At 38.5% G+C, this 8,860-nt stretch overlaps 1 protein-coding gene across 1 annotated transcript; it reads left to right on the top strand.

Annotated features, from left to right (window-relative positions):
• The first annotated feature begins 1,039 nt into the window (after positions 1 to 1,039).
• Positions 1,040 to 2,920, top strand: LOC127094517 (uncharacterized). Its single transcript, XM_051033342.1, has 4 exons — positions 1,040 to 1,229; positions 1,355 to 2,134; positions 2,180 to 2,294; positions 2,395 to 2,920. The coding sequence occupies exons 1-4, from the start codon at positions 1,040 to 1,042 to the stop codon at positions 2,918 to 2,920; spliced, it is 1,611 nt and encodes a 536-aa protein (XP_050889299.1).
• The last annotated feature ends 5,940 nt before the right edge of the window (positions 2,921 to 8,860 follow it).

The following is an 8,860-nucleotide window of genomic DNA, read 5'->3' on the forward strand; positions in this document are numbered from 1 at the left end:
GGAAGATTCTATCTTTCTATCTTAAAGTAAATATACCAAGAATATAGTTAAGAAGTTTGGCATGGAGAATGCAAGCCACAAGAGGACACGTGCTCCTACTCATCTGAAGTTGTCTAAAGATGAAAATGGTGTCAGTGTGGATCAAAGTCTCTACAGAAGCATGATAGGGAGTCTGCTATATCTTACAGCAAGCAAACCTGACATTGCTTTTAATGTAGGTGTATGTGCTAGATATCAAGCTGAACCAAAGGTGAGCCATGTAAGCCAAGTGAAAAGGATCCTGAAATATGTCAATGGCACTTGTGACTATGGGATGCTATACACTCATGGATCTGATTCAGTGTTGTCTGGCTATTGTGATGCTGATTGGGCTGGAAGTGTTGATGATAGGAAAAGTACATCAGGAGGATGTTTCTTCTTGGGGAACAATCTAATATCATGGTTTAGTAAGAAGCAAAATTGTATTTATCTGTCTACTGTTGAAGCTGAATACATAGCAGCAGGAAGTAGTTGTTCTGAACTGGTGTGGATGAAACAAATGTTGACTGAATACAATGCCACATAAGATGTCATGACATTGTACTGTGACAACCTGAATGCTATAAACATCTCAAAGAACCCTATTCAACACAGCAGGACCAAAGATATTGATATCCACCACCATTTTATTAGAGAACTTGTGGAGGATAAGATTGTAGCCTTAGAGCATGTTGCTACTGAGATGCAGTTAGCTGATATTTTTACAAAGGCCTTAGATGCAAATCAATTTGAATTCCTGAGAGGGAAATTAGGGATTTGCATTTATGAAAATTTATAGCAAATAATATGGAGTGGAAAAAGTACTCAAATTACAGTTTATTTTCCTAAAATAAAGTGCCCCCATTATGGTAAATCACTACCTTGTATTGGAAATACCATCTATTCCGTCTTCACACGCTACCCCCATAACCTCATTACCTACTCCAACTATTCCATCTTCATTTTCCTTCTCCACAAACCTCTGCTAGGGCAACCTTACTTTTTCCAGAAAAACTCCAAAATGTCACAACATCAAGATACATCTGCTTCTAAAAATACTAAGTCTACTCCAAAATTTAGTGTTCCTCCTATGGGCGTCCCTGATGATGAGATTCTGGATGTTGCTCCTCTCTCTGTTATTCCCGCCGCGGACATTGATTTGAACCAACCCATCTCCATTTATGCCTCCGCTTCTGCATGTTCCAATCAAGGTAATCCCTCTAGTATTCCATCTGGTTCAACTCCTGTCACTAAGAATAAGGAAGGAACACACTATACTGATCGTGTTATAAGAGACATAGTTACTAGAATTCTTAATGAAGGCTACTCTGTGAAGGGGGTTTCTACTCCCCTTTCTCAAATTATCCCCCTCATGAGGTTGAACAACCTAGTGGTAAGGGTGATGATTCCTCCAGTTCTGAAAAGGGCTTGGCTGCTGAAAGGTTGCGCTCTCTAGGGCAAACCGTGTCTGACAAAGGGAAATTTATGGCCTCTAACACGGCCAATGCTTCCCACTCTGAGAAGCATGATGATGTAAATGTTGTGATTGATTTAGAGGATGATAGCTCTGATGATCAAGAGGAAAGCTTGATTCATCACATAAAGCCAAGTGTGGCTAAACGCATGAAGACTCGCAAAGGAAAATATGTGGCTGAACTTATGTCAGCTAGAAAAGCTAAGAAGAATGCTCACATTGGTCCCTCCAAACCATGGAGCAAGGTTGTAATAAAGAAGAGGAAAGTCAGAGATGATTCTGAGCCTGAAGAGGATGTTGAGGAAGATGTCCCTGACATCTCGCTTGCGAAGAAAACTACTGTTAGGAAGTCTCATGTTAAAGTACATGTTGTTCATTTGGATAACATCTCCTTCCATCTTGAGGATGGAGCTGCTAAGTGGAAATTTGTGATTCAGAGAAGGGTAGCTGTGGAAAGGGAATTGGGAAAAGATGTTACTGATGTCAAGGAGGTCATGGACCTAATACAAGTTGATGGGCTTTTGAAGACTGTTGTTGGGTTCTCTCAATGTTACGAAGGTTTAGTCAAGGAATTTATTGTTAATATTCCCGAGGATATTTCTGATAAGAATAGCAAGAAGTTCAGCAAGGTGTATGTGAGGGGTAAGTGTATGACATTCTCTCCTACTGTTATTAATATTTTTCTAGGCAAAAATAATGAGGGTGCAGGAGAATTAGAAGTTACAGACAATCAGGTCTGTAGGGAGATTACAGCTAAGCAGGTGAAAGTTTGGCCTTTTAAAAAGCATCTTCCTGCTGGGAAGTTGACTATATCTTGCATAAAATAGAAGCAGGTGAAAGTTTGGCCTTTTAAAAAGCATCTTCATTGCTAATACTCTTGGGAGGTTTATTTTAATTGTTAGGACAAAATTGAAATTTGACTATGGTAGATATATGTTTGATCAAATCATCAAGCATGAAACTACTAATGCAATTAAGCTGCCAATTGTTTTTCCCTCTATGATATGTGGAATTATCTTGAATCAACATCCTGGTATTTTGTGCTTAAATGATTTACCTAGTAGGAGAAAACCAACTCTGTCTGTGCACTACAAACTCTTTGAAGGCAGTCATGTCGAGGATATTGTCATGACATCTGCCATGAGGAGGCCAGTCTCAAAAGTTGGAGCAATTGTTGAGCTTAAGGAGACATGCAAAGAGCTAGTTGAAGGGATTAGGGTAGCCACAGCTATAAAACAATCTTTGGAAGCCTTGATTGAAAGCTTGGAGCAGGTTGAGGGTGAAAATGTTGAACATGCTAATGTCAGTTATGAAGAAGAAGCTGAAGATCGCACCTCTAGTGAGAGGTCTGCTAACAATGATGATGCGAGTGGCAATTCTGCTTCTGGTGCTGCTGAAGAGGCTGCAAACTCAAGCTCTATTGAGTAGCTCTGTTGGCTTTGGTCCCTCTTGTTTTGATGGTTTCTTTTGGTTTTTTGGTGGATTTCTTTGTGCTTTTTTGGTTTGTTTCTCAGATTTCTTACAGTCGTGTATGTACTTGGTGATGTAACTCTTTAACTTTTGGTATTTCTGTTAATGACTAGATAGACATTTATTTTGTCTCTTTGGTCTCTTTTGGCTAAAAAGGGGGAGAAGTAGCTATAGATGTAGCTGAGTATCTTAGCTTAGCTTTGTAGTATTGTCGTTGCTCTGCTTGTCTGATACAGGGGGAGAATTCTGGTGCTCTGCTTGTCTGATACAGGGGGAGAATTCTGGTGTTATTTGTTTGGTACAGGGGGGAGAATTCTCTGTGTTCTGTTTCTGTGAAGCAGTGTGGTTGTTGCTTGTTGTGGACTGGCTTAAGGGGGAGTTGTTGTGTTCTGGGAAGTTGCATGGACTTGAGGGAGAGTACAAGCACTTGTATGTCCTGTTGTTTTCTAGTTGGTTCTTGCTAGTGTTGTTTGTGCAAGTGCTTGTGAGTTTACTAGTTGTTATTTTTGCTAGGGATGTGTGTATGTTTTCTTCTACTGCTGAACTGATGCTCTGATTGATTTCTTGTGAACGTGTGATCTGTTGTTTGTTTTAGCCAAAATTTTACAAAGGGGGAGTTTGTTGGTTCTATGAATTGGCATCAATTTTGGTAAAACTTAGTGTTATTACAAGATGTCACGCTTGTAGTCTTGACATGTGATATCATCTTTCTGCGGGGTGTTGGATATGGTTGTGCAGGATTTATTCAAGATGTCAGACCCGATATTACGACATGTGTATACATAACATTTAGTCTGAATGTTATGTATTTAGTTGTTGCGCTTTTCATGCAAGTCTTTGTGTGCTTATGTGGAGATTGCATGCATTATTCAAGGAGTAATTCTATTTAAAGCCAAAATATTCTGTTTCCCGAAAAAGGAATGATTCGCTGCTATTTCTTAGGGAATACACAATAAATAGAATTAGGGTTTCATGCTGCCCAGACCCATTTAGAAAGCTTATATTTAAAAACTATGTAAACCCTATTTCAGATATAGAAAACACGAACGGTGAAGTGAGTGAGTATTAAGGTTTTACTCTTGTGTGCGTTTGTGAATTGTGAGCCATTCATCCATCTTGTTGATGTGTGAATTAGACTTAGTTTTGAGTTGTAATTTGTCCACTCTAAGCTTTGAAGTACGAGTGTATTTGTTTACTTGATTGAAGCTTTTAAGTAAGATCAAGTGTGTGTCCCTGAAGTGTGTCTTCCTTCTTTTTGGTATTTATTCTAGTATCACTGTTGTGATTGAGGGGAAGTGAGAAGGGTCTCATGTCTAAGAGTTCTTAGATAGAAATCACACGGGTAGAGATTAGGTGAAAAGACTGCAACTTGAAGTTGTTTGTTGAGAGTCTTTGAACTAATTCTCTTTAGTGGATTTCCTTCCTTGCTTGGTAGCCCCCAAACGTAGGTGTGTTTGCACCGAACTGGGTTAACAATTGCTTGTGTCGTGTTTCAATTGTTTCCTGGTTTTTATTCTATTCATATTTCACTTGTTGTTCAGATATTAGTGTCGTGACATTACCTTCGACATCTCATATCTGATACCAGAATTTCACTCACCGCAATTGATAACGAGAAACTATACCATTTATTTTACTCAATTCACCTGTATTTTAGTATTATTTTGTGTATGTTTTATTGTATTATTCCGGTGTTGGTGCCCTATTTCAGGTATTTGTTGATGCAAAACTCATGTGTGAGAAAGAAGTAAGGAAAGGAGAAGAAAAAAGGGAAGAAAAGGAGAAAATGATGAAGTTTACAAGTTCTGGGCTTGTGGCGTTCGCCACCCCCTTGCCATGTCATTTCAGAGTTTAAGTATCACGGCATTCGCCATGGCCCTGTGGCGTTGACCACAAACACACAGTGCTGTTTTTCAGAAATTACACAGAAGATGGTAAACGAACTCCCTATTTTCTCTCCACCACTCCCACACAAATTTAGGGAAGTTCAACCCTACTTCACCAATATAGAAAGGTTGCATCAGAAGAAAATCGGATCCAAGTTTTTTATCATGTAATTTGGTTTTTAGTTTTAAGCAGAAATACTCTAAATAGTGATAGTTCTTCCACATCGGGAGGTTATTGCACCATTGTTCTTGTTTTTACTTTCACAAGTTGCTTGTATCAAGCGTGCCGACATTGTTGTAATTTTCCAGTTATTATTTGTACTTGAAGAATCCTCTGAAGTTTAATCAAATTGCTAGTATTCATCAGGTTTCTTTTAATTGTTCAATTCTTTACTTTCCGCTTTAATTTCCAATTCTGAATTTTGATTATGTTTATGTTTAAGAATAGCATGTGCATGATTAAGTTTAAAACCATGTTCGACTAAACCTTCCGACATTGGTATGTAAGGACCGTCGTTCCGACGAGATTCGTAATAATTAATGATAATTCTTATGAGTTATTTTTCTGGCTCTGGCTTCCAATTCTAATTTAAAAAGGTTTTTGCACGAGAGTGAAAAGTCAAAAAGGTTATAAATCAACAGAGCGAGAGTTTGAGATTTTAACTGGATAGTGGTTTCTAGGCATTAATCATAAACACAGCGAGAGTGCTTTAGGATTAATTAGGATTTATCAATTTCTAAAAATTACTTTTAATTCAGGTGGGTGAGCGAGAGGAAAACATTTTGGCTGAAGAGTACAGCCTGAGCCAAGACCACGAGAGTGTGAGGCGAAGTCTTTTAAATTGATATTTTCCATTGAAAAAGTCATTTATTTTATTTTAATGTTAATTGTTTGTCGAATCCTTTAAGGATGATGTGATTCACATACCAATGTCTCTTAATTGAATACTTTAATTATATTTTTATTTCTAGTTAAATTTCATTTCCCAGTTTTTCTTAATCAATCTAAGAATAACAAAGTAATCATTAGTCTTAGCTGTAACACCCCAATTTTGACCCTAAGATCCCTCATGCAATTTCATCATATGCATTAGCATTGGGATCATACCTTGGCATCCTCCTTACCCCTCTTTCATTAGGTTTATTTTGGGAGAGATCACCAAGCACTTTGTTATTGTATCATACTTGTATATTATCATTTTACTAACCAAAATACAAAAATATGTCTTTGCATTTGCCTAACTCTTATGTAGGTAGGGCATGACCACATTGATTCAACAAGTTCATATCTAGGGTTTGAGACCCTCATGACAAAGAGCACAACCATGAATTGATCCAAGAATATTTATGAGCATCATATATTGTTAGACTATGGCACGAATCTAGAAGGGGGGGTTGAATAGATCCCAATTAAAATTTGAGTCGGCGCTACCAATTTAAAATTGGTTTTGAAAATTTGTTTTAAGTGCGGAAGTGGCCGAGGAAAAATATAGTCTAAAATGAATCGTTATTGGAAAACCGGATATGCGTCAAGCCTATGGATCAGAGATGATGTGAAATACGAATCACTACACTATTTGCACAATCAATGATTTGTTTCACTTACTAGGATTCCTAGTTCCAATGATTCAAATACCAAATTAAACTAGTTACACACTTAAGACAATTTTGGTTTAGGCAAATTATCAAACACTTGGTGTGCAAAAACACTCCAAGTGATATTTGTGTTGAGTAAGTGATTCCAATTACTCTAGTACAATATCCTATTGTACTTTGGATTCAAAAGCAGAGTTTTAACCTCTTACTCAATTAATATCAATGTTTGGTAAAAGTGCTTATACTAAAATCACTTAATTTTAAAGCTAAAATCAATTATGCAGAAAATTAGAGAAGACAAGGATTTGATGAGGCAGTTCCCCCGCCGTCCTCGCTTCGGGGTACGTCTGCCCTCAATTCTAAAACTAGAATTGAGATGATTTAATAGATATCACCTGTTGAATTTAACCGTTTATACAAGGATTGCAAAGCACATATACAACAGAACTCTCAAGATGTTGAATGTAGCTTCCACTCCTTGTTCCTTAATTCAAGATGAATCAAGCCCTTCGATTGTTGTTGCTAGACCTCCGATTCCAGCCCCTTTGTTGAATAACCTTCTGTTCTTCAAACCCTCGGCCTGGCTGATCTCAACTACAACGAATCGAACCCGAATTCTTCCCTTCAATATCACTGAATCCGCTACTAGACCGATGAAGACTTCCTCTTCTCAATCACCTTCGCTCAGCTGAAAATTGATGAAGTAATTCGTCCATAAAGCCCCAAACACAAACAAGTCTTGAAGGATAAAACATTAACGGTTTTATTCAAGAAAAAACCTGTCACAAGCTTTAACCTGAACCGGATTCCCCAATCTCGGCTTCGAACCTTATCGCCTTTAACCAATCACAAGGCACATCAAAAATGGTTGTGTGTAGTTGATGTGTTGTGAGATGTTGAAGATGAAGATGATGAATCTTGGACACCTATTTCACTTTTTCTTGTTTCTTTGAATACTTGAAATCAATTTGACAAATGTTAGTTGATAAAAGTAATTTGACTTCTATTTATAGTAACTAACTTACCAACCAAAAATAACAGCGTTTTTCAAACAGTGGAAAATACTCAGAAAACTGAGTTTGCGCACGAGCGGTCGACCATAGGTCGGCGTGCGCTGACCCGTGGGAAATGCGCCGACCCCTATGGTCGACTCAAGTATTCCATGAGCTGACCCGTGGCCAACTGCACTAAGCCATGCGCCGACCTGGGGTCGACTCAAGCAATCATGCGCTGACCCGTGGCTCATGCGCTGACCCATGCGGTCGACTCAAAGCCTGCGAATCTGCAAAAAATCGTATTTTTGTGGTTTTCATGCATTTCGCCATGATCACATTTTATCCACATGTGTTTTATGAAATATAGCAGTTTTAGATAAGCATAGAGAAGGATATGATAGGTGATATGTTGCATATGTTTGTAGACGTGGAATCGACAATGCCGATTCATCTATGATGGTCATTTGTCATCATCGAAACTTATGATTGTATGTTGTCTGACAATTTGCCCTTACATACTCCCCCTTTTTGATGATGACAACCTGTGCAAGGCCAAGGAGACAAACAACATGCAGTATTTACACATTATGCACACTCCCCCTTTGACAACATCAAAAAGAGACAAGGAATGATTATTCAACGTAACATAAAGTTCAACAGGAAATAACACTAGCAGATAACAATATCACATCAAATATCATTACTGAACGATAATCATTAATTAAAAGAAGATAAACATTAAAATTAAGGTTGCACAAACAAGCATTACAGAGAATTTAATACATTCAAACAACAAATAAATTCAGATGCATATGCAGTCCTATGTCCTAATGGTGTCGTCCTTGATGGTAACAGATATTAGGGTTTCTGTAGGGGTCAGCCAGAGATGATATTTGTTCAGCAATACTGCCTAGATACTTGAGACCCCCGTCGACCGATCGTTCCTGGCGTTCAAACGTTTCGGTAAATGTAGCATACCGTTCATTCATGCTTGTAGAAAGGTTATCAAGCCTCTCATTTTGCGCTTGAATTTGGCTGCTAATATGAGCATAGCGCTCATCCTGAGTTTGCATGAAGGATTGTTGAGCCAGCTGCATATTTCGCATCATATCCAACAATTCTGAAGAGTTTGCGTGCTGTGGAGGAGACGGAGGAGATTCTTCATCATCCTGGTGATACGGCTGGTAGAATTGACGTTGAGTTGACCAGCCCGTATGTTGCCATTCACCCCAGCCACCCTGGTTGGGGACATCTTCTTCAGTTGAATGTGAATGCTGAACCCAAGCGGAGTCTGAGTAGTCGTGAGTGTCAACTCGTGGAGGACTATTATCTCCACCATGGTGATCAAAGGCTTGTCCTGCTTCCTCTTCTTCATTGTCCTCTTCATCTTCTTCTTCTTCTTCGCTTTCATCACTTTCATC

Source organism: Lathyrus oleraceus, chromosome 6 (genome assembly GCF_024323335.1).
Source record: "Lathyrus oleraceus cultivar Zhongwan6 chromosome 6, CAAS_Psat_ZW6_1.0, whole genome shotgun sequence".
Classification (NCBI taxonomy): Eukaryota; Viridiplantae; Streptophyta; class Magnoliopsida; order Fabales; family Fabaceae; genus Lathyrus; species Lathyrus oleraceus.